Source organism: Dipodomys merriami, unplaced genomic scaffold (genome assembly GCF_024711535.1).
Source record: "Dipodomys merriami isolate MVZ:Mamm:240054 unplaced genomic scaffold, mDipMer1.0.p SCAF_91, whole genome shotgun sequence".
NCBI classification, from domain to species: Eukaryota; Metazoa; Chordata; class Mammalia; order Rodentia; family Heteromyidae; genus Dipodomys; species Dipodomys merriami.
This window is the reverse complement of record NW_027206524.1, coordinates 1233012-1259429: the sequence shown is the minus strand read 5'-3', so window position 1 is coordinate 1259429 and position 26418 is coordinate 1233012. Positions and strand designations below refer to the sequence as shown.

General features: G+C 40.1%; 1 protein-coding gene across 2 annotated transcripts in view; it reads right to left on the bottom strand.

Annotated features, from left to right (window-relative positions):
* Positions 1-26351, bottom strand: part of LOC138821358 (sialate O-acetylesterase-like) — a 36894-nt gene extending 10543 nt beyond the window's left edge. The window contains exons 1-5 of one of the 2 annotated variants that reach the window (XM_070013523.1): positions 26209-26351; positions 21648-21809; positions 11468-11643; positions 6331-6469; positions 1777-1954 (exon numbers count right to left, since the gene is read on the bottom strand). In XM_070013523.1, the coding sequence (XP_069869624.1) occupies positions 1777-1954; positions 6331-6469; positions 11468-11643; positions 21648-21809; positions 26209-26275 (722 nt within the window). In that variant the 5' untranslated portion in view covers positions 26276-26351. The remainder of the gene's footprint in view (positions 1-1776; positions 1955-6330; positions 6470-11467; positions 11644-21647; positions 21810-26208) is intronic. The other variant, XM_070013524.1, reaches the window with a different exon arrangement.
* Between the last annotated feature and the right edge of the window lie 67 nt (positions 26352-26418).

Below are 26418 nucleotides of genomic sequence, written 5' to 3'. Positions count from 1 at the left end.
ATTGTGACAGCAGTACTGGGATTGTTATTAACTAGTTCTTTCTCCCTACATATACTCTTCCCGATTCAACTTTTCTTAAGTGAGCTTTCATATTCAGTATACTAATTAGCATACTGATGCATATTAATTCAGTATACATTTTTCCATCTTTTATCAACATATATTAGTTGTACAAGGGATTATCATTCAACAGATCTGTTTGTAAGTACAAATGCATCTTGATCTATGTCACCCCTTCTCTTTTTTATTCTTGTCATTTGTTTTTAAGGACCAGATTCCCCCTGAGAGAGAACATGCTATATTTGACTATCACAGTGGGACTTACTTCACTTATCATGATCTCTGATTCTTCCTATAAAGGAAATTATTGAATTTCATTATTTTTTATTGTTGAACAATACTCCATATGTGTGTGTGACATATACATATATATATATAACATTTTCTTTATGAGTACCTAGGCTGTTTCTATATTTTGGTTACAGTGGATGAATACATTGCTGCTATAAACATGGTTGTACAGGTATCTCTTCTGTACACTGACTTATATTCATTCAGATATACACCCAGGACTGATCTAGCTAGATCACATGGTAGTTTTAGCTTTAGTTTTTCAAGGAATGTCCATACTTATTTCCATAGCAGCTACACTAATTTACATCCTTGCCAACAGTGTAGTAGGCTCCCCTTTTCCCCATATCCTCTCCAGCATTTGTGGTGGTTTGTTTTCTTGATGATTTTGATTGTGACTAGGATAAGATAGAATCTCATCCATATTTTTATTTGAACAAGCATGTTGAACATGTTTCTTCCTGTATTTCTTAGACATTTGTACCTCTTTTGAAAACTTTTCAATTCATTTGCCTATTTTTACTTGAATTATTTACTATTTTGGTTTTTGTTTTTGTTGTTCTTTATATAGTCTAAGTATCAATCCTTTATCTGACAAATAACTGGCCAAAAAGCCCATTCTGTAACCCATTTCTTTAAATTCTGGAAATGGTTTCCATTGCTGTGAAGAGCTTTTTTATTTGAGAGATAGATAGATAGATAGATAGATAGATTGATTGATTGATTGATTGATTGATTTGGTAGTACTAGAGTTCCAACTTGAGGCCTCCTGCTTCCTAAGCAGATACTCTGTTGCTGAACCAAGCCTCCAGCCCTTATTTTTACATTGTTCCCCCCACCCACCCACCCCCCAAAAAAACTGGCTGGCCTCAAACTGCAATCTTCCCAATCTTAGCCTCTCAAATAGCTAGGATTATCAAATACAATCCATCAGCACCTAGCCTAATATTTTTGTATATATGTTTATATATTTGTTCTTCCTGTAAAAATACTTATTCCTCAAAGCACAAAGTTCAGAACTAAGACTATGACACTTAGAAGTGCTGTCCATAAGTCAGTCACTAAAACTCTCTGAGACTTAGTTTCTACTCAAGAGATGTTAGTAGTTGTATACTTTAAGGAGTTGTTGTGAGTACTAGAAGAATTAATATCCATAAAGGGCTTAGAAAAGTGTCTGGCATACAGAAGGCTTTCAGTAAGCATTGCTATTACTAAGGAAAAGGATCATAATTCCTTTTTGACATTTTCTTAGGTGACTACAGTGCTGATTTTCTCAGGTGACTGCTGTACATGAATAAATGGGTGGAAATTTCCACTCGTCCACCCATTCAATACATATTTTGACACTCAAGATCTACTTAACTCCCCAAGAGAGTTATCTTCTCATATGAACTTCCTTGATAGGCTTTCTCCCAGAACACTTACCTTGTCAAATAGACTCCACAGGTTCTCAGTGACCTTGGAGATGACCAGGCTTCAATGGGAGTCCCACCCCAGCTAGAAGAGATGAGCCCAATTGGATACTTCAGGGTTTCGTACAGGTAACGCCCAAAGAGCCAGCACAATGCTGACATATATGTGAAATTGCCATGGCCTAAATTTCCTGTCCAGAGAAACAAAACAGTTAAGAAAAAAAGTAGATAAAATACAAACTACAGCTACTAGATAGGTGTAGGTGAGAGGAGTGATTCTGGGTCTTTTGTTCCTTTCTGATGCTTTGAAAAGGAGGATAAGAGGCAATGACAAGACCCAGCACCAACACTAATTATTTCCTTCAAACCTTCCCTGAGGAGTATGTTTTCAAAGGGGAAACTGATAGACTTAGTGACAATTTCCTTTTATCTCTCTCTTCTATTTTTTTTTCCAGTTGTTCAAAATGCTTGTTCCCATAATGCCTGGCACAGAGGCAAATGGTAATTATTTTGCTCTCAATTTGGGTATAAACAATTCAGTTACATAACCTGGAAGACACTCGAGGAGGGAGCAGGATTCCAGGGCCCCTCAGGTTCTTCGAATCTAGGACTACTAGTCTTCCTGAATAGATAAGTGGCACAAAAGTCATTTGGTTCTTATTCTACCCTCTTCTCTCCTTTCCTCTTAGCCAGCCCCTCGCTCCCACTGTGGTTTGTGAAAAAAAAAAAAAAAAGCAAGCAGGAAGTAGGAAGAGAAGAAATGTGTTTTGTTGTTGTTGTTGTTGTTTTTCTGGGAGATTTTATACTCAATTTTATGGCTGCAGTAAAGAAATCATAGACACATAAGAGATGAGAAGTCTGGCAAAAGGAGAAGCAAAAGAAGACAAACCAGGTTTTAAACTTTCAGCAGTCTTAACTTGTTTGTCTGCATTGCTTAGAAACTAATACAGGCCAGAGTGAGTGATTTCCATGTGAGAGGCCAGTGGATGCAGACAGTGCACATACATACAGCTGATAGGACCAATCCAACACAATAGTCAGTAAAGACTTACTGTGCATAAGTCACTGCCTGACTTGGCACTATGAAAGATCAAACTCAACACTGTGCAATCCAAACCCTCCAAGAGCTGGCAATGTAATCCTGTAAGTTCAAATCAATCACAAATGAATTAAAATTGATTGAGCACCTACTATATGTCAGGAACTACTAAATAGCTGGGATACCATAATTTACAAAAAGATACAGAAAACTGATTCACACCTTAAGTCTTATGGTTTACAGAATAAGACAAGTATTTAGCCAAATAAAATTACTAGCCCGGCTGGGCACTGGTGGCTCACTCCTATAATCCTAGCTACTCAAGAAACTGAGATCTGAAGATCATGGTTCGAAGCCAGCCCAGACAGGAAAATCTGTGAGACTCCAACTAACCACCAAAAAGACAGATAGTGCTGTGGATCAAGCAATATGGCCCTAGCCTTGAGCAAAAAAGCTCAAAGACAAGCTCCCAGACCCTGAATTTAAGCCCCAGGACAAGCACACACACAACAAAATTGTAATAATAATAATAATAATAATAATAATAATAATAATAATAATAATAATTGCCTAACAAGCATGAAACCCTGAGTTTAAGCCTCAATACTGATAATTAAGTGCACCAACATGTGTAAGCAAGTTTTAATGAAACTTATTTAAATTTTCAACTTCTAGACTATTTCTTTCACTGATTAGTATTGTTTCATTTTTCCATACTGGGGATCAACCCCAGGGCCTTGTGTTAGGCAAGTTCTGTACTGCTGCACAATGTCCCTAGCTCCAACTCCTGTTAGTACTTAGTTTTAATACCAAAGAAAAAAATACCAAGTGAAAAGAAGATCCTAAAAAGCCTAATAGGGTGAGTTCTTCCCTCCATGCATAGCTCCATCCCTAAACTTCCTGTAATGGTCTTCCCAGGGCTTCCCTCACCCACAACGCTGCTAATCACCCAAAGGCATGAACTTCATCTTCTTCATAGTATCCCTAATGTCTAGGACATAAGTAAGAGTCAATTAATGTGTATTGGCTTGTGTTATGTGGCTATGGTATTTGGTTCAACGTGGATTCTGCCAAGAAGGCAAAAGAGAAAGGTAACAAGAAAGGGAGAAAAGAGATGAGGAGGTGTAAAGGGAAGACAGGCGCTCTCAATAAGCAGAGCCGGCATTCAAGGCAAAAGAAAAATTATGTAAAAAAGAGACCTTAAATAGGAAACTTTCTGAAAGTATTTGGCTGGAACAGAGATTACAAAAGGAAGCTAATGGAAGGTAAAACTGGAGGGGAAGATTAAAGCTACACAGAGTTAAGAAAATGGAAAGCCATTTGAAAATGTGAATGTGCAGTAGGCAGGACAGACCACCCCCCACACACCACTCCAGATGTGCTCACCCTAATCCCTGTAACCTGTAACTGTTACCTAGAATGAATGCCTTTGGTGGTATGATTAGGGCTAATCAGCCTGCAGTAGAAGAGGTGTGTCCTCGACCATCCAGGTGGCTCCACTCTAATTATAGGAGTCCTTAAAACCAGAGATGTTCTTTTGCTGGTACAGAGGGACAGGACAACAGACAATAGGCAGGAGGGGCTGAGGACATGACTCTTATGGTAGAGCACCTGCCTAGTATGTGTGAGGCCCTGTGTTCAATCTGCAGTGCCGCAGACAAGAAAAAGGGGCAGGAGAGATTCTAATGTGGGAGGGACAACTAGGGCCACTATATTCTTCCCTCAAGATCTACATGGCCTCTTTCAGGTGGCATGATGGGAATGTCACCTTGCTCTTTGGGACGCCTCTGGCCATTCTAAATTGAAAACACTACTCCAGCTCAGCCCACCCTCCCCACTGCCTCTATTCTCTGATGAGTATGTTTATTTTTGTCTCATTAGCATATCACCATTTACCCTACCCTGTGATATCCAAATTTTATTCAGTCTTCGAATTAAGAGACTAATAGGGAATTCAGAGAGCAAGGTGTTGTATATTACCCAATTCTGAATGATTCCTGAGTTCTGAATAACATACACTGTAAGTTCTTGGAGCAAAAGATTTATCCAAAAATTCACCTGAATCCATCCGGTTCTGGAGCTCTTATAGTGTCAGAATAGACAGAATCAGTACATATGTCATTCATGTATTAGCCATTTCCAGAATTCTCCCACTCTAGTCTGGAAGCACCATGAAAAGTCAGGTGTTTTTATTCACTGCTCTGCCCCAACTGCTCAGAATAGCACCTGTCAGATAGTGGGTACCTATCTAAGATTAGGTCAGCCAGATAAAGTATGGACAGACAAAAAAGGACTGGGTCAAGATAGAATACAGGAGCCACATCTAAAGGAAGGAATTGAAGAAACAAAGATGACAGAGGAGAACTAGGAAAAGGAAGTATGCAAGTATTCAGAACATACTGTTTCTAAAAGGGATGGCTGGCAGTCTTGAAGGCAGCAGCAGTCTACATAGTTTAAAAAGAGAATAGTTGTAACCTTGAGGTGGACAAATTGTTGAGGCGGAAGCAGAAGCCAGATAAAGGATTAAAACATGAATCCTTGGCAAGGCAGTGAAAAGAATAAAAACAAAAAAATGCTTTAGAAAGATGAAACAAAGCAAAGGAGACACATGGAACTTTGAGAGGATGGTGTTTTGTTATATTAGCTTTCATTCGTTAGGATAAGAGAAAGGCTAAAGTGTGGGGACAGACTGTCTTGTCTTAGTCACTGTGTCCCTGGGGGCTAGCATGGAGCCTGACACGGAGGATGCATGAAATAAAGATTTCATGCTGAACCAGCAGTGTGGGAAATAACAGAGCTTAAAGAATAAGAGAAGCCTCTGGAGAAAGTAAGCACTGACATCCAAAGTAACCTTGAAAGGACACCAGTCAGTTGTCTTCAGACAAAAACAAAGGAAGAGAATACAAGCTGGGCACCAGTGGCTCGTGCCTATAATCCTAGCTACTCAGGAGGCTGAGAGCTAATGATCAAGGTTCAAAACTAGCCTGGGCAGGAACATCCATAAGACTCTCATCTCCAATTAATCAGCAAAAAGACAGAAGTGGAGCTGTGCCTCAAGTGGTAGAGTGCCAGCCTTTATGCAAAAAAGCTAAAGGACAGCCTTAGGCTATGAGCTCAAGTCCTACCCATGCCCCCACCACCACCACACACACACACACACACAGGGAAAGGGAGGGGAAGGAAAGGGAAGGGAAGGGAAGGGAAGGGAAGGAAAAAGATCAAGAAAAGATACAGAGAATTAAGGCAATGGAGAAAGATTGGCCCAGATCATGCTGGGCAGCCTCCATATTTTCACTGAAGTGAAAGAAAGATCCATCTCCTCATCTCAAGGGGAAAGTCTGACAATGTCTTGGAAAGAAACAAGTGAAGCAATGACCATCAGGAATGGGATGGAGAGTTGATAAGAACAAACGGATAATGTAGTAATAATCAATATACAAGTAAGAACCAAACTGAGGCTTACAGCTTCCAATTATAAGGCGCTAACCCATTACCTAGGAGATGGCTGATGTTGAAGCTCTCACGCACCTGAGGTGGGCTTAGACCACTCCAAGTCAACCTCATCAAGGTCCTCCAGCTCCTTCTCTGACTGAACGAGAGAGATGGAGAGGAGGCGGACAGATTGATAGGCCTCAGTGTTGGACATCTCCTCTGTAGCATTAAAGATCTAGAAGAGAAATTGAAATGTCATTTCATCTAGAGGCTACCACCCCTAAGTAAACACTTCCTGCTGGCTAAGCTCTTGCTGAGACTTCAATATACTGAGATGAAAGAATAACTGGTAACAGGCTGGACTGAATCACATGACCCACTCTGACCAACACAAACCATGATGTATAATGTTCCCAAAGAGGATTCAAATACAGTGAAACCTGTAATCCAGAGCAGGTCTGCATGAAACAAGAGGAGCTGTGCAGTGCTGAGGCAAAATACTGACTCTCAATTAAATCATTATGATATCCTGAACCTTAAGGACTTCTCTGAAAAAGTATCTGATAACATAAAGCCATGGAATTAACTTCCCATCCAAAAAAAAAAAAGTGCTTAAAGAGCTTCTGTGGAGCCCAATAGGTCACAAGGTGGTAGATTATGTGATCCATACCAACAAGAGAATTGCATTGAAGAAGCACACCTGAGCAATGATGGCTAAAGTACTACAATCAGGCTCATGATGCTTATATTCTCCACTCTATCTTGGCGACTGACTGACTGACTGAAGGTGGTGTTCAGAGTAAAGGCCCTGAATAGTTTGAAGGAATTAAACAATGACTGGGGTCCTTCCAAAGATACATCACATCTTCCTAAATCACTTTTATGAACCCTGGTCAGCTGCCAAGAATATGACAGAGGTGGCTTAGGGTTTGGTGATTTGGGTTTGGATGAGAATGTGTGTGACTCTGTTTAGTTTATTCCTTAGTCTTGTTAAGCCTTATTCTTCTATGAGCTTAGGCACACCTTATTTCCTTTTGTTCCAATATTTAAATGACACCTTTCCTTTACTTAAAAATAATAATAGGTAGGCGATATCCTGGCTTGTATATCCTATTTGTATGCATGTTCACTTGAGTCTCTTGGTCCCCTTGGACTAGTTCAGCTTCTCCCCAAACAAAGGGCAAAGTGGAGCATCAGGAAGCTCAGTTACCATTTGCCTCAGGGAACAAGTGCTCCAGCTGAGTCCGGTGGCACAGCAAGAGACACAGGAAGACAGGATACTTTCCATTGGCTGCTAGCCGCGGAGTGCGCAGCTGCCTCTTCTTCCCTCCCTCCCACCTACCACAGAGAATACAGCTGGCCTTCCAGCCTACGAGGAAGAGAAAGGATGGAGCAGCCTGGGTGCCCCACAGAACATCACATTGAAATATGCTGCCCCATGAATTGTTTTTTGACTTGCTGCATTGCCCTCTACAGCCAAGGAGCTGGTCAGATGCAAATAAAACGGCTTTTTGGTCACAAATAGGAGCTAGAGCCTAAAGTGCCGCCTGGACAGCAGTGGCTCCAGCCTGTCAAGGTTACTGATCTTGCCACATTCAGCACAGAGATGACAAACAGTCTCAGGGAAAATTCCATAGGAAATCCACATCCTCCTTCAGGATCTTGCCTGACAACTTTAAAGTAAAATAAACACTAAAGAGTAAGAACAGGCTAAAACCACTCACAGTATATTCTGGCAGGGAAATAATTTTTCAGCAGTAAGTACCTGTAAAAAGTCACCTCCCTTGAAATTCAGCTCTGCGTTAAACACGAAGCATCATGTGTTGCTTCCATGGAAACAGTGGATGGAGCTGCTTTCATTCTCTCCACCCACACTAGCTTCCGCACTGCCTGGGAACGCACGGGCCTCATGGCGCTGAGATGCCAGCTTGGGGAGGCAGTATGGGAGAATTTGCTCCTTGTCTTTTTAGACCCCTTGCTAATGCTGCAGAGTATTGCCAGGCCAACAGAGTCTGGGTGGCTGGCATTCTCCTGTATTATTACTAGCACATGAACAGGATTCAAAATATTGGCTGGAAATTTTCCATTCTCAAACTCACATTTGTATATTATTTCAAGCCGGTTCTTGAAAACCACAGAAAGTGTTAACATAAATGGGGGTGGGGAAAACCCATGCTGTACCTGATAGCAATTACTTCTGAAATTGGTATCCTTTCCCAGTATCACTAGGCCTTTTCCATGGAAGCATTTCCTCGGGGATATTGGCAGCAAACTTAGGAATAAAGAGATTTCAGGAAGATTTTCATTTAAATGACACTTGGTTTCCCTGCTGATGAAAGGGGAAGCCTTACTCCATCTGCTGAGATCAGATTTCATCTCATCAAACACCTCGGTGTAATTATTTTCCTACCAAGTATTTAAATGAGGATGTAAATGAATACCAAGGTATTTGAAGTCATTAATGCTGCTGAGGCTGAGGGAGAACACCGCTGTCTCTCTAGGGACTAGACCACTCGCCATCAAAGCAGCTGCTCACTGGTGTTCATTTTGTAACCTTTATACCACATTCTTGAATTAATGAAGACACGTCAAGAATCTATTTCCTCAGAGAACCTTGGCATGAGGTCTCCGTGGGGGAGCAAGTTATGTGTGTGTGTGTGTGTGTGTGTGTGTGTGTGTGTGTGTGTGTGTGTGTGTGTGTGTGTGTGTGTGTGTGTGTGTGTGTTTGCACCTATGTAGACACATGCATGCATATGGTAAAAGGACACAGGAGAAGCTTAATTATTGGTGTAAGAGAATTTGGAGATTCTGTAAGTTATTTTACCTTCACCATCATATTATATAGTAGTCCTAAAATTAATGTCATAACTATAAATAAACTAGTCACTGTCACTGCAATGAATCTTTTATTGGGGCATAGTGCCAACCCTTCCCTCCAGATTTTAATTTCTCTTGTTGTAAAGTAAGAATACAGAGAATGCCAAGCTACAGAAAAATGAATTTGCTGTCTGATATTGCCATCTTTTACTGAGCCTAACTAACTAGAAATATTCAAGTCTTTTTGTTGGTTGGTCAGTGATATTGGGCCTCACACTTGTTAGACCACTTGCTCTACCACTGAGTCATGCTTCCAGCCCTGTTTTACACTGGCTAATTTTAGGATTGGGTCTCATTTTCTACTCAGTATGCAAAGTCCATCTGCTTTAGGCTTCTCAAAGTTGGCGGGATAAAAGTAAAAGCCATGAAAAGGGAGTATCACTAACTTTTCTACCCAAGCTGGTCTAGGACTGTGATCCTCCTAATTTCATCTTCCCATGTAGCTTAGAAATGATATGCCTGTGCCACTGTACCCAGCTATGAGTTGAAAAGGGGATCTCATAAGCTTTTCTGCCCAGACTAGCAAGGAATCACAATCTTTGTGATCTCAGCCTTCTAAGTAACTAGAATTACAGGCGTGAGCCACCAGCTCCAAATATCCAAGTCTTAAGGCCTACCCTGACTTAGGAGCTGACAGATGAACATTTAGACTTTCCTCCATTTATAAACATCTCACTCAGTGTTATAAATAACATTCCATTTTAAAATTCCACTTTACCCTAACAACAAGATGGGCATACAATCTGCCATTTCTTCTTTGAATGTGAAGAGCAGTAGGTTATAGTGAGAATCTTAACTTTCTCAAGAAGACACGTGGAGGGAGGGAAGGAAAAAGAGACCCTCTGTGTGTGTGTGTGTGTGTGTGTGTGTGTGTGTGTGTGTGTGTGTGTGTGTGTGTGTGTGTGTTTGGAGTCTGTCGTAAGAAAGGAGCAAAAGGAATAAAGGGGGAGTAATGTACTATATTATTCTGATCAAAATGTAAGAGATTAGAAAACTTGGCTTTTAGCATTACCAACATCTAAAATGCTGTCTTGCCACTAAAATGCATAGTTGTACAAAAATTAACACATGTATGTTTCAAATGTAATCTTTTATTTCTATTCCCTTAGGTCTCAGAGCTCACAGCTTCAGCTTGATATAGAAGATGCTTCAGAGTAAAATCTAGGCAGAAAGAACGTGTTTACTCTCAACAATCAAAATCTGATTTCATTTGACAGAAAATGGGATGGGATCCTTTGGCATAGACTGCTACTGAGAAAATGTCTGTATAGATATAAACAGATCTGGTCCATGCCGTTCTGAACAAACACAGAACAGCAATTAAAGCATTACGGACAGTAGTGTTTTCCTTAAGGAGTTAAAAGCAATTCTACTTCTATATAAATCCATGCTTTCTTCAAATTGGTAGCTGTTCACTTATGCTTAAAAGAGTCCAGCCAAAGTTCAGCTTTTAAGTATTTTAAATCAAAAAGCTTTCATATATTTAAGTAAGGCAGGAAGTCAGGTAAATAAAATATAAGAATTTAGATTTTTCTTTCTTTTTTTTTTTTGATCATGGGGCTTGAACTCTGGGCTTGGGTGCTGTCTCTGAGCTCCTCAGCTCAAGGCTAGCACATTACCACTTCAGCCACAGTGCCACTTCCAGTTTTCTGGTTGTTAATTGGAGATAAGAGTCTCACCGGGAAGTTCCTGCCCAGGCTGGCTTTGAACCACGATCCTCAGATCTCAGCATCCTGAGTAGCTAGGCACTAGCACCCGGCAAGAATTTAATTTTTAATTAGAAAACTAATGATAAAATGAAATAGATATGTCCAGTGTGGACATTCTTAATAATAGCTTTGTTTTGTTTTGTTTTGTTTTAAGGAGAAGAAACTACAGAGAAGGAACAGAATCAAACCAAGAAACCTTAAAGGATGTAAAAGTATTCCATTTTATAATTTTTTTCAGAAAGAAAACTGAATTGAACTTATACTCTAGCTACAGAGACTTTTTACCTCAAATTTAAAAGTTTCTAAGATAGAGAAATGGCTAATAAAGATAAAAATATAAAATTAACTATAGAAGAAACTCCATTTTAGAAAAGGACTAAGAAAAACAGTAACTGCTCCAATTTTTAGACTCTTAAAGGAAATAAAATCAAAGTATATACACATATTAGTGCTAACCAATAATTGACTAGTCAATAACTTACCTCTTAAGGTTGTTAGATTAAATTAGTTAATACATGAAAATACGTTCCTGGCCCATGGTAAATACTGAAAGAATAGAAACAGACTTCCTTCTTGTTGTTCCCTTCGCTTCTTTTTCTTCATTATTTTCAATATTATTTACTGTTGCTGAAAAATCTGCAAATTACCTGTAAAACGGTCATCTGCATGTTACTCTGCCCACTGCAAAGCCAGACATCTCCAAATAAGATATCATGAATTTTTAGGGTGAATCTCATTATCCCCAAAGTCTGATGGGCCACCAGTTCATAAGGTCCGCCTGGCTTCATAGGATCCAGTATAACCATCCAGACATGAGAGGGTGCTGAAATAACAACAATAATTCCAAGGAATTAATCAGTCACTTAAAATGAAGTTAAAGCCCAGACATACTCATTTGTGATTATTCCCAGCTTGTGATAAGTTGCACTCAAAGCTGTAAAGATTGGCCACATTTCAGATAAGTAGATGGAGCTAACAAGAGAAGCAGCATTTTTATCCTTAATCTGTACCAATCCTTCTTTATTTTTAACTGAATATTGATGAGAAAAATAAGTTCCGTAACTGTAATCCTAAATTGGGATAGACAAAAATAAGCACACATTAAAATTCATGAAAGTTGAGTAAAAAACGTAAAATAGAAATTTTCATTATACTATCCAACTGTCAATAGTAACAATCTAATCCCCCTGATTTACATAGCTCCCCAGACTAACTTGTAATTATCCAATCAACGTGAGCCCAGGTTAGAAAACCTCATTTATAATCTGAATATTCTCCTTACTAGGCAAGATCACCTTGGTCATAAAACATCCTTCCATGTTTCTTACAAAGATTAATACTAGCAATAGATATGGGAAATTATAAATAATCAGTACATGAAAATAATGGTCTTAATGTTTACCAATGGTTCTGTATTCTCCTACCAACAAACAAATTCAATGTAGTAAGAGAGCCAAGCACCAATTGATCATGTCTGTAATCCTAGCAACTCAGGAGGCAGAGACCTGAGTATCTCAATTCAAAGCCAGCCTGGGTAAGAAATTCCATGAGGCTATTATCTCCAACAAAAACTACTAAAAAAAAAAAAAAGTCAGAAGTAGAGCTGTGGCTCAAGTTGTAAAGATATAGCCTTGTGCAAAAAGAAGCTCATGACAGCCAGTACCAGATCCTGAGTTCAAGACCCAGGACTGGCACAAAAATAAAAACAAAACAAAATAAAACAAAAACTGTAAGACATCCTTCCTCTCAGCTTCAGTGTCATACTCAAAGTCGTAAGGAAAATGCTTCCAAAATGGCAAAATTAAGCTTCATTATTTATGGCCAAATGACTTAAAAGTACAGAAATATGAGTGGAAAAATAGAATAAGATAAATGTTAAGCAAAAATTTCTTTCCAAGAATTTGAACTGATTTATAATCTATTCCCATCAGCTAAGTATAAATTCAAAAGAAAGAATAATATGAACTGAAAAGTTATTATATCCAATTATAATCATTATAAAAATACCATACAAGTGCCTACTATGTGTTAGACACTGTATGTCAAGTTCTTTTCTAATCAGTAAAGACTATGAATAAGCATGAGATGCCCAGATGCACTTTAAGAAATAAGTAAAAGTCTTAACCACAAGGGATTACTTAGAGTCCTGGAGAAAATGTTCCAAAACTCCAAAGCATGTTTATTCTACTGAAAAGTGTGACCCACTGAACTTGCTACTCTGTCCCTGGAGTTCGGTTAAGCCAGGACCAAGTATTCACTACTGTTTTTCTATCACCAATAGCCAGACATCAACATATTCAATGCACAATTCACCTAAATCAGAAAAATCACTGTTTTGGAAACAGTGGGCAGCTAGTACAGATTGTGTCGCACAGGTGTGATGTGCTCCGTATGGCTCACACTTCTGAGCAGGCAGACGCTCCAATCTGTCCTAATACAGTCTTGCCAAGGTCTTTCCAGGCTTCCTTCACTGCAGCTCTGTCCTTCTGGTACCAGAATTACTCATTTATGATGATGAGGTCAATCCTCAGAAAACCTGGCTTCATCCAGCACACAGAGTTGGTAAAGAAAACTGCCATCACTAGAACTTCTGAAAAGGTTTCTCCCAGTAATAATAACAATAATAATAACAACAGAGAGAAAGAAAGAGTCAAGAAGGATGGCTAAACATAGCACCATAATTTTGCTATAGCCAGAGGATGAGCTCTCAGTAGGCCTGGAATCTGAAGAGAATTGGACCTCAAGGCCTGAGTGAGACTCCCTTCCAGAGAAACTTGCTTTCAACTTTCTTAAAGACCCTGGAGAACTTTCTTCTTTGCTAGTTAGTACTCAAGTTCTTTAGGTTTCTAGCTTTTCTCCTATCCCACTTAAAGGGAAAATGAATTTTAGGAGACTTTTACTTTCAAGGCAGGAGAAACCTAATGCACTATGTAGTGGTAACTAGTGGTCAAAAAGTGATAGGTTTGCTCCTGTGTGAGTACTGCATATACCAAGGAGAATGTTTCTTAGAAACATTCATGAAATGTTTCTTAGACCAGAGATAAAACTGAGATTCTAAAGGCAATGTTTACAAGGAAGATTGTAGTTCCAGGCCAACCCAGGCAAAAAGTCTGCAGAATTCTATCTCCACATAAGAAAGATGGGCATGGTAGTATGATCTAAGCATGTACCCAGGAAGGAAGCAAGACCCAGTCTCAAAAGTAACCACCGCAAGCCGGACACCAGTGGCTCCTGCCTGTAATCCTAGCTACTTAGGAGGCTGAGCTCTAAGGATGGTGATTCAAAGCCAGCCTGGGCAGGAAAGGCCGTGAAACTCTTATCTCCAATAAACCACCAGAAAACCAGAAGTGGCGCTGTGGCTCTAGTGGTAGAGTGCTAACCTTGAGCTGAAGAGCTAAGGGACAGTACTCAGGCCCAGAGTTCAAGTCTCATGACCGGAAAAAAAAAAATGTAACCACAGCAAAAAAGGGGCTGGAGGCATGGCTCAGTGTCCTAGCAAGCACAAGGCCCAGTTCAAACTCCAGTAACACCAAAAACAAAGACAAAAAGAAACTATTGACCCGCTGGATTCACTAGGTTGAATCTAAACAATGAACTTGAGTCACCAATCACAAAAAGCTTACCATTATGGACACAAGTTCACCCACTAGGAGGCTTTCTGCTGGTACTATTGCTTTCTAAGTGATAGTTGCTCTGTTTTCTCTTTCTAGACACCAGTTACCTGCTATCTTGTTATTATTCCTGGTCCAGGTTTCTGTAAATTCTCATATTTGTTGCATTCTTTCTTCTACCATCTTACAAGATTAATTTTCTTCCTTCATTTTATACTATTTAGAGGGTTTACCATGTAACAAGCACTCCATTAAGGAAATGACTCAAAGCAAACTCCAGCTCTGGGCTGCAATAATGTGAAAGCCCATGCAAATTTTCTAAGCCTTTATGCTTTCACATTCAACAGTATATTTGGTGGCCTATCTTGATTTTGATCTTTATATTCCAGCCAAGGGTGTAAATAAGGAGAGAAATTACTATCTCCATTTTTTCTCATCTCCCCAATTAGCTCCAACCTCAAAATGGGAAGAACAAATAATCAAAGGGATAAAATAAAAACAACTTGTATAGAGATATGGTTAGTCAGAAGGTCCCTTCTTGCATTTTCTTTCTGCAATTCACATCAGATGTTAATTATTTTGTCAGTTATTGTGCCAAAATCTCAGATGCCAAAAAGAGAAAAAGAAAGTTGTTTGTGACCTTTCCCTTCCCAAGAGCAAAAAACATAATGCTGAAAGAAGTAGCTCTATCCATTTTTCTGCACAGAACTCTGGCAAAAAAATAATAAATCTAAGATAGAAGCCAACCATTCAATATCCCCTGTAGTCTATCAGTCTCTTCTCTTTTTTTTCTCTCTCTCTCTATGTACATATATACATATACATGTATGTATATGTGATATTTATCTACAACATAAATGTGTATGTGCACACATACACACAGACATCAACAGTGTCTCTATATAACCCAGGCTGACCTCGAACTCACTATGTAGCCCAGGGTGGCCTGAACTTGAGGCTCAGCCTCAGCCTCTAGAATGCTGAGATTAGAGGCATGTACAGCTACAACCAGCTTGTAGTGTTTTCCTTTAAGAGATATTTTCTTGTCCTCTCCCCTCTCTCTCTCTCTCTATATATATGTGTATATATATATATATATATATATATATATATATATATTGTGTGTGTGTGTGTGTGTGTGTGTGTGTGTGTGTGTGTGTGTGTGTGTCCTGGGGCTTGAACTCAGGACCTAGGTGCAGTCTCTGAGCTTTTATGCTCAAAGTTAGCACTCTACCCCTTGGAGGCACAGCTCCACTTCTGGCTTTTTGACAGTTAAGTGGAAGTAAGTGTCTCATGAACTTTCCTGCCTGGACTGGCTTTGAATCTCAGCCCTCAGATCTCAACCTCCTGAGTGAGTAGCTAGGATTACTGGCATAAGCCAACAGTGCCCACCTAAATTTTCTGGCATGTCTATCTCCTTTATTCCAAATAACATTTAACCTATTTGCGTCATGGTCAGGACAAAGCAAGATGCTTATTGAAGCAGCTTTGCTGACCTCTATAAACTAAAACAACTTTTTTTACATCTTATTTCATTTTATTATTAATTAATTTGTAAGCATCTACTATCATAGAAGTAACATAAGTAACATACTGAGGACATAACTGTCCTCAGTAATGGTAAAGTATTTAGTATTATCCTCATTCTTTTTTTTTAATTTTGAAAATACTGTACAGAGGGGTTACAATTACATGGGTAATATAATGAGTACATTTCTTATCAAGCATTGTTGCTCCTCCTTTGCTTCCCCTTCCATCCCTTCCCATCCTCCCCATGCCCCCGTCCCTGCCACCCTCCCAAGTTGTAAAGTTCATTTTTTGACATAACATCTTGTACATCTCATTGTTGCAATGGGTCCACCTGTATCCCTATTTAAACAATTTGTTTTTTCCCTTCCCCTCCACAAAATATACCAACATCGAATACAGTGAAAACGGGTTATACCATGGGGGAGGGACATACAAAGCAACAAAGAAATAATCTTATGAATATGTTAGAAACAATCGCATGACAGAAAAAAGCATTTGGATCCTTATGTTGGGGTTCATTTTGTCTAACATCAACTTGACTGACCATTTCTGCTTGTCTCAGACATATACTAGTTATTGCAAATAAGGGAAACCATGGGACTTATGTTTCTTTGGGCCTGGCTTATTTCACTCAATATAATTTTTTCCAAGTCTTTCCATTCCTAACAAATGGGGCAATGTCATTCTTTCTGATGGAGGCATAGACTTCCATTGTGTATATACCACATTTTCTTGATCCATTCATCTACTGAGGGGCATCTGGGTTGATTCCATATCTTAGCTATGGTAAATAATGCTGCAATAAACATAGTCCTGCTGGTAGCTTTAGTATGGTCTTGTTTGTGAATATTTGGGTAAATGCCCAAGAGTGGGATTGCTGGGTCATAGGGGAGCTCTATGTGGAGTCTTTTGAGAAACCTCCATACTACTTTCCAAAATGGTTGAACAAGTTTACACTCCCACCAACAATGCAGTAAGGTTCCCTTCTGTCCACATCCCCTCCAGCATCTATTGTTACTAGAGTTCTTGATTATAGCCATTCTAACTGGGGTGAGGTGGTATCTCAGTGTTGTTTTGATTTGCATTTCTTTTATGGCTAGGGAGGTTGAGCAGTTCTTCATGTATCTATTGGCCATCCTTCTTTCCTCTTCAGAGAAATTTCTCTTTAAGTCTTTAGCCCACTTATTTATTGGGCAGTTGTTTCTTTGAGGATTTGCTGTTGGGGGATTTAATTTTTTAAGTTCCAGGTATATTTTAGATCTGAGACCCTTGTCCGTTGTATGGCTAGTGAAGATCTTCTCCCAATCCGTGGGCTTTCTATTGATCTTGCTAGCTATATCCTTTGCCATGCAGAAGCTCTGCAGCTTCATGCAATCCCATTCGTTCAACCTTTCTTTGATTTGTTGTGTTTCTGGGTCTCTTTTAAGAAAATTATGGCCTGTGTCAAGGAGACCTAGGGTTTCTCCTATTCCATCCTGTAATGTTTTCAGAGTGTCTGCTTTTACTCCGAGGTCTTTGATCAATTTGGAGTTGATTCTGGTGCAGGGTGATATGTAAGGATCTAGCTTTAGTTTTCTACAAGTGATTAACCAATTTTTCCAGCACCATTTACTGAAAAGGCTGTCTTTCTTCCATTCTATTTTTTTAGCTCCCTTGTTGAAGATTAGATGGCTATAGGTCTGTGGGTTCATTTCTGGGTTTTCAGTTCTATTCCATTGGTCCTGAGGTCTGTTCTTGTGCCAGTACCAAGCTGTTTTGATTACTATGGCTTTGTAGTAGAGTTTGAAATTTGGTATTGATATTTCTCCAGCACTGTTCTTTCTGTTAAGGATTGTTTTTGCTATTCGGGATCTTTTATTGTTCCATATGAATTTTTGGATTGCCTCTTCTATTTCCTTGACGAATGAGCTTAGCATATTGATAGGTATCACATTGAATTTGTAGATAGCCTTGGGAAGTATTGCCATTTTCACGATGTTAATCCTTCCAATCCAGGAGCATGGGAGGTTTTTCTACTTTCTAAGTTCTCTTTTGATTTCCTTTTTCAGGTTTTTAAAGTTTTCATAGAGGTCCTGCACTTCTTTGGTTAATTCCTAGGTACTTTATTTTTTGTGGGGCTATTACAAATGGAGTTGCTTTCCTGATTTCAGTCACGCTTTCTCATTGTTGGCTTTTCTAGCCATTGATTTTTGATTTTTGCCAAAGTTTTGAATCAGCTTGAGTAATTTGGGAGTGGTTCCATGGGATTCTTTAAATACAAGGTCATGTCATCTGCAAAGAGGGAGAGTTTCACTTCATCTTTCTCTATTTGGATCCCTTTTATGTTTGCATCTTGTCTTATTGCTATAGCTAGGCATTCTAATACTAAGTTGAAGAGAAGTGGAGAGAGTGGACATTCTTTAAAACAACTTTTTTTTTTTTTCCGTCAGTCATGGAGCTTGAACTCTGGGCCTGGGCGCTGTCCCTGAGGTCTTTTTCTGCTCAAGGCGAGTGCTCTACCACTTTGAGCCACAGTGCCACTTCCAGTTTTCCAGTCTTACCGACTTTTCTGCCCAGGCTAGTTTTAAACTGATCCTCGGATCTCAGCCTCCTTCAGAACTAGGATTGCAGGCATGAGCCATCAGCACCTGGTTTAAAGGGCTTTTGTTTGTTGTTGTTTGGGGTTTTTTTAATTTTTTTTTTTTGGTACTGGAGATCAAACTCAGAATTTTGTACTTGCTAAGTACATCCCAGCCTTTCTTTTCTACCAAGTACATTTGGAAAGTCTGCTAAATACATCTATTACTGTAATCACCAATAACAGTAGCCCCTTCTAATGTGAAACTATCATCAACACTTGTTTCCCTAAGTTCTGCTGGGTATTTTAGCTCTAAATGACTTATCATTTATCACTTCCAAGTGAAACCACTGGAATACTGCTTGATCCGAAACCACTCAATGTGAAAAGACTGAAAGAATCAGCTTCTGAAGGGTGGAACTGTTTGTATTCTTCTTTGTTATTTTTCTAGGGTTTCCATCTTAATATTTTATATAGAGTAAGCTCTTGATAGATGTTTATAAAATTAAACTCAAGATAAATGAGCAGGTTCACAATCACAATAAAGGAAAAAGAAAGCTCATCTCTTAGTGATTGATTACCTTTTATTCCTTCCCATCACCACCTACCCTCCTTGTCTCTGCCTACTTGAGGTATTCGTCCTGAAACAGGCATAAAGGGGGGAAAATAAAGCTCTAAAAATAATGCATATGAACAATTTTTAAAATAAAGCTCTAAAAATACTACATAAGAACAAGTCTTTAAATTTTTGTATCTATTTCTCCAATACTATGTAATCTCTGTTTCTTGAATATTTATTGGTAATTATTATTTGTGCACCAAGGGATTTTCATCTCTTATTTTTTTAAACCATAGCAGATTTTTGGATTTCTAAATTAATATCATTTACAAAGAAAGTCATTATTTGTATGTGACACTGCTCATTTTCTAAGAGGGACACAGCACTCCTGGTTCTAGAATTCACTTTCAGTATACCCTGCATGTCACCAATGGCATGTAGGTCAACAGGGAACCATATCTCCATCAGCTGAAGTTTCTCTTTCAGGTCTGTTAGTTTCACCCAAAAACATTCTTACCTTCAAAACACCTTAAAATCTCAAGGTCTAAGAGTGCTGATTTGGCATCTATGCCTACCATATAGTGTTTTTAAATGCTTGCTGGATGGAAATTTACAGCACCAGGGTATAGATGACTCAAGAATGAATCAGTTTTGTATACTGATAAGGCTAACAAGACAAGTCTTAAAGGCCAGCCATATGTATTTTCTAGTCACTGGTGAAACCACCAACTTGTATGTTAACTCAATTGCCCTCCCCCAAGTAGTTTCCTCACCTGTCTCATTCCCACTTCTACATTACATAGCTCCAGAGCTACCTTAACTAAGACTTGGGCCTGAGCATGCCTTTCTGTATCCTGTGACTTTGCCTCTCACAGATAGCTTAATGCATCTTTATCTCTTCTAGATACAGATAACTCTAGAACACTCTCCTTCTATCTATCTTCAGCCATTCTCTTCCATCAAGGCTTCATCATGTCTTGTCTGGATATCATAAAATCCTGCTAACAAACTGCATTACCCCATCCCTATCTTATGACTTACAATCTATCTTTTACTATGCTATCAAAGTGACCATTCTAAAGCATCAGTCTGATCATATGATTTGGCTGCTGAAAATCTATCAATTCAAGATATACTCTTACTAGCCAAGGGGTAAAAAGGCCTCCCTACCTTGCCAGGAGATGACTTTATCTCCTGTCATCCACCACAGTTGCTTATTCAATGTTCCAGGATCAACCCACTTGGCTGGCATTTCTTCTTTTTTTTCTTTTTTTTTGGGGAGGGGGGTCCAGTCATGGGCCTGAACTCTGGGCCTGGGCGCTGTCCCTCAGCTCTTCAGCTCAAGGCTAGCGCTCTACCACTTGAGCCACAGCGCCACTTCAAGTTTTTTCTGCTTATGTGGTACTGAGGAATCGAACCCAGGGCCTCAGGCATGCAAAGCAAGCACTCTACCACTGAGCCACCTTCCCAGCCCTTGGCTGACATTTCTCCTGCCTCCATGCCTTTTGCTGTTTCCGCTACCTGTTGCCCCTACTCATCTTTCAAAACCAGTCTTAGACTAAATTCATTATCCCTACTACCCTACTAAGGACTCCCATAACCCTGTCTTTCAACATGATGGCAGTAATCACACTTAATTGTAATTGTATTAATTGTATTATTTTCCTCTCTCCTTCCTTAATCTGCAGGAGTTATTAGGGGAGAGACCACATCTTTTTTGTTCATCACCATGCCACCAATACCTAAACACAAATCTGCCACAGTAGTAGGCACTCAATAAATATTTGAGTAACTGAGTACAATAATTCTATTAGTAATAATCATTAGTGCTAAAACTCACGCAGCACTTAGTGTGTGCCAGAATTGTTCCAAGTACTTTACATATGTCACTTAATAATTCACTTAATAATAGAAGAAGAAGAAGAAGAAGAAGAAGAAGAAGAAGAAGAAGAAGAAGAAGAAGAAGAAGAAGAAGAAGAAGAAGAAGAAGAAGAAGAAGAAGAAAAATCCTATTAGTATTAGGACCATCTCCATTTTACATATGAAGAAACTATGACACAGAAATATTTAATAACATGTCCAAGATTATACAACCATTAAATGATAAGAGTCAGGACCTGAACCCAGAGCCAAGGTTCTTAACCATACCTCTACACTTCCTTGATTTTATATGCTTCATCTCGAATTTTCATTTTCCCAACCTGAATTACGTATTTCTTTTCTGTATCCTATGACACCTTCATCCATAACTTTTATCCACATGACTATTTGACTTAGTCTATCTACTTGCTAGAGATGCACTCTACCCTTTGTGTTAAACTCCCAGTCCTCATTAATGTCTATTTGTATTGTTCAATGAACTCCTTGACAACAGAGACTTTGACTAAGCCTTATTATTCTTTATGCTATCCTTGCCACCTAGCACATAGTAATTATTCAATTAACTTTTATAGATGGATAGATGCACGCATGTGCATGGCCAAGCTGGAATGGAGCATAACCATTCATTTTCAGATAGACCAGCAGATGGCAGAAGAAGACAATAGCTAAATAGGGGTGGACTGTCTTACCTTTCACACTGGTCACTTTTGTCATGATGGCTTTCTCATCATGGAACAAGGTCACAGTGACCATGGCTCCAGGTATTCCATAGCCCCATATCACTGCCCCAGCAGGCTCTTTCTGCAGCACCATGTAACTATCGAAGTATGAAGCAAAGTGAAAACCAACACCTAAAAAATTTAGCAAACACATAGGGGAGTATCTTTAGGGAGATTCAACACCAACTGCATCTGGTAAAATAGCAAGGAAAACAGTTTCTATGTTTTTTTAATTGAGTATACTCAGCCCTTTTAATCTTCTAAAACTTACTCCTCCTAATTAAGTAAGCAACATAACAAAACAGTTTCCAATAACAAGCATCATAGTACAATACAAGATGACAATTAAGGAAAACTCAAAAGCCCAGAGCAATCAGACTCCTTCCCACCTTTTCAGAGCTCTTGATCCTTGCTCTCATCCATAACATTTTTTCCCTTCTAATAATGAAAATATACCTTCTACACACCCCACAGATGGTTTTTGTTTTGTTTTGTTTTTTGGTCCTGGGGCTTGAACTCTGGACCTGGTCCCTCAGCTCTTCAGCTTAAGGCTAGCACTCTACCACTGAACCACCTTCCCAGCCCCCCACAGATGGTTTTTATGAGAAAAATAAACCCTTACTTCCTTGACTTTCAATTACCACGCCTACTCCAACTAGCTAGGAGGAAATAAAAAAGCATGTCTCTCTCCCTCCAACACAGCTTATCTAATATTTTCTCCTCTCAATCCTCCCTTTCCATTCTATCCATGTTAATTTCCTTTAAATAATCCCCCCTTTTGGGGATGACCCAGTATGCCACATTTGTGAATATCTACAATATATATCCTTCCTTCTTAGGCACGTAGGGATAAATAAAAATACAAAACTAAGGTCAGTGAGAAAAAGAAGGTCAAAATGTCTGAGGAAGGATCTTCTGTCACAATTTTACCCTTTCACAAGCTCAATTATACAAAAAGAAAAGCAGCAGCACATTTGAAACTTCTAGAGATTCACTAACAAGACTGAATAAGAGCTTACTTTAACAAGATCATTCCTATTTTTAACTTCCAGCCTATATCAAAGTATTTTTAATAACAAGCATCAATCTACATGACCTCAATGAGCTCATCAAAATTTAACAAGAAAAATTACATGTCCCCATTTATTTGAACAGACCCCCCCCCAAAATAAGAATTTTTTAATATAAAATTAAGGGTTTCTTTTTTAAAGATTTTTAAAGAAAAATTATTGGCAGGAAAGAGATTCGGAACTAACAAGGCTGACATTTCCCTCCCTGAATGATAGAGATGATGGTGGGTTCCTTAGGCTATACTTAATAGGGCAGTGCATCTAACGGGGTCTCCTCACAAACTTGGTGGCCTACTTATGCTACTCTTTGAATAACAGCCAGATCTTGAAAAAGCTTTCACTTTCTTTCTCTCTCTGAGAAGCTACTTCAGTAATGCAACCCACATGACAATCAAAGATCACCAGAAGGCCTACGAGGCTGGAGATGCACAGCTACCATGAGCAAAGTACTCACTAAGACCATAACACCCTAGAATTGCATAAGCAGGTTGGCAGCCTGCTGGGAGAAGGAGGAGGCAACGTCTGTGGGAGGACCCTGTCTTGGAAGGGGCTTCATATGGAAGCCGAAAACCGAAAATCAAAGGCATAAATAAGATCTAAGTAGAGAGAGGGTGGGAGTGGAAGAATGGAGTGAAGAAAACAGCTGCTGCCTGCATATTTGTGTGTGCAGCCAGTAGCCCATAGGCTGGGAAAATAAGCCTTTTCAAGCCAGTCTGTACTCATCAAATGCATTTTCTGGACCATTTTATGCACAGCTTTAATTCTGGGCTAAAGAATTTTAGAGATGGAAAGAATCTTTATAATGATGGCAAAGTCATATTACTGATCAAGATACTAAAACCCAAGTAGAGCAAGCCATTTTCAAAAAATACATTGCAGAAAGCTGAGAGCTGAAGGCTCATGCCTGTAAGCCTGTCTATTCAGGAGGGCTGAAGGTATAGCTCAAACAGTAGAATGTGAGCTAAAAGGCTGATTGAGCACACAGCGCCAGCGCTGAGTTCAAGCCCCAGTAAGCTTGTGCCCATGCACGCACGCGCACACACAGACAGACAGAGACACATATACACACATACTGCATAGTCATTGATTGATTTAAGAAATAATCTTTTATTGATGTAGTGCCAAGTACTATTTAAATATCAAGGATATTAACAGTGAGGAAAAAAAAGAAGCAAGAATAACTGTAGATAAAAATCCTTGCTAGGGGCTGGAAGTATGGCTTAGTGGTAGAGTGCTTGCCTAGCATGCATGAAGCCCTGGGTTCCATTCGTGTCAGTACCACATACACAAAAAAAGCTGGAAGTGGTGCTGTGGCTCAAGTGGTAGAGTGCTAGCCTTGAGCAAAAGAAGCTCAGGGACATTGCCCAGGCCTTGAGTTCAAGCCCAGGACTGGAAAAACAAAAATCCTTGCTGGGCTGGAAGGTGGCTCAGTGGTAGAGTGCTTGCCTTGCATGCCTGAGGCCCTGGGTTCGATTCTTCAGCACCACATAAGCAGAAAAAGCTCGAAGTGGCGCTGTGGCTCAAGTGGTAGAGCGCTAGCCTTGATCTGAAGAGCTGAGAGGCAGCGCCTAGGACCAGAGTTCAGGCCCCATGACCGGACTCCCCCCCCCAAAAAAAAATCCTTGCTAGCAGGAAGCTTACTATGATAGTCCTAGTGCAAAAAGTACTGCAGACATTAGGCTTCTTCAACGGGCTTCAAGTCACAAAGTAGATTATGAGAGGATTACAAATAAAGTCATCTGATTCCACAGTTCTTGTAACTTTTGACTTTACAGCAGATCAGTTCTGATGGTAAACCAAAAAAAAAAAAAAAATGCCCTGTCTTTATAAAGCTCAAATTTCAAGCTGATTAGACAGTGGAATATTACTAAGGAATTGAGCAATGGACAAAAAAAAAAAAAAAGAACAAGACAGTGAGACAAGTAAGTGCCTGTATCAAGCACGAGACACATTTAACATCTTAGTGTAAAAAATATATTATCTGTAAGTAATTGCCCAAAGGGGTTTCAATTCAACATGTCAATTTAAAACTTTGAATTTTTTTAGATCTTTAATTTGTACCTTCATTTGGGAACTAGAGTAGAAAACAAGAATGAGTGATGGAAGAGACCTTCGTAACTGGGGACTAACTAAATTTTAGGACAGTGTTTCCCTGTAGTGGGCACCTGTCTGATGCATTGAGGTAGGAGTACGTTAGTAGTCTCAATAAAACTCAAGATTCTAGTTCTCAGTCTGAGTGCTAAGCTGATGAGTTATTTCATTACTTTATTGTTACATGTAATTCAGTACATCTGAAATATTATAAGATAAACATGAGCAAGCATGGGGGTGATTTGAAGGAAAGACAGAGTAGGTAACCTAGTAAGAAGAGAAATTTACTGTAAAAAATGAGTGAATGAAAAAGTTTAACGAAGGTAGTGATAAAATATTGATATTAAAGATAATGGCCTTTACCAGAAAAACTACTAAAATAGTGACTATTCCTGTGTGGTGAGTGTGTGTGTGTGCGCACGCACACGTGAGTGTATGTGTACTGGATCTTGAGCTCAGGACCTGGGCCTTGTCCCTGAGCTTTTTCTACTCTAGGATGGCGCTCTGACACTTGAGCCACACTTCCACTTCATGGACTTTCCTGCTTAGTCTCCTTAGGAACCATGACCCTCAGATGATCCCAGCCTTCTGAATAGCCTTCTGATTACAGGCATGAGCCACCAGTGCTCACCCAACTTTCATTGCTTAACAAGGATCTTGTGGGGTCAACTCTTTCAGCATATTGAATAAGAAGAATGGGGAAGAGGAAGTCTTACATTATTACTCAGCATGAACAGATTCTGTCTTCTGGTTTCTCCAGGCTGTGACCTAGGGCAGGTAGCCTAGGGCATTCAAATGGTGTGTTCTGACCGGGCACAGGGGCCACTCTGAGGCGGTCCCCTCCCCAAGGCCACGCAACATTATCCCACCACCAATGTCTGTTCAGCTGCAGCAGCAATCAAAGCTGAGCCTTCGCTTATTCCGAGCTAATGAGGGGGCTGTATTCCTTCGCCCTAATAACCACTTAGACGAGTAAAACTTAATTCCCTCAAGGAACGGATCCCGATGCGCACGGGCACCGCTGAGGGGGCAGACGCTGAAATGTTTGGGATGACTCAGTCACCTGTTTCCAAATATTACCTAACTAGTTTCGCCCCCTTTCCCAGGGAGCTTCAGCTTCATACCCCGAAGGCCTCCGTCTGGGCACATTTAGCTTCCCACCCCCGACTCCCAACATCCCCACAAAGCTGCAAGTGACGCGGGAGTGCAGGAAGAGGGGTGGGCCCAGCAAACACCTGCACTACAGGCCCGGGTCAAAGGCGACCGCTCCTGACCCCGGGTGGGGTCACCAGAGGTGCAAAGAGGACACGGTTCCACCGAAACGGCGGCGCGTGTGAGGGGCCGGGGGCCGGCCGAGCCAGGCCGCTCACCTGAATGTATGCCGACCCACAGCAGTAATGGCAGCACCAGCCCCAAAGCAAAGCCCGGGGCCACCATGCCGGCGGAAGACTTCGTCACCTACCCCGCCGTCCTCCAGCCAGCACCTCGGTGGGGGGCGGGACGGGGCGGGGCTAGGGCGGAGCCGGGGCGGGGCCCACAAGACAGGCCACACCCTCTCCAGGCCCTTCAGTCCTCGAAAC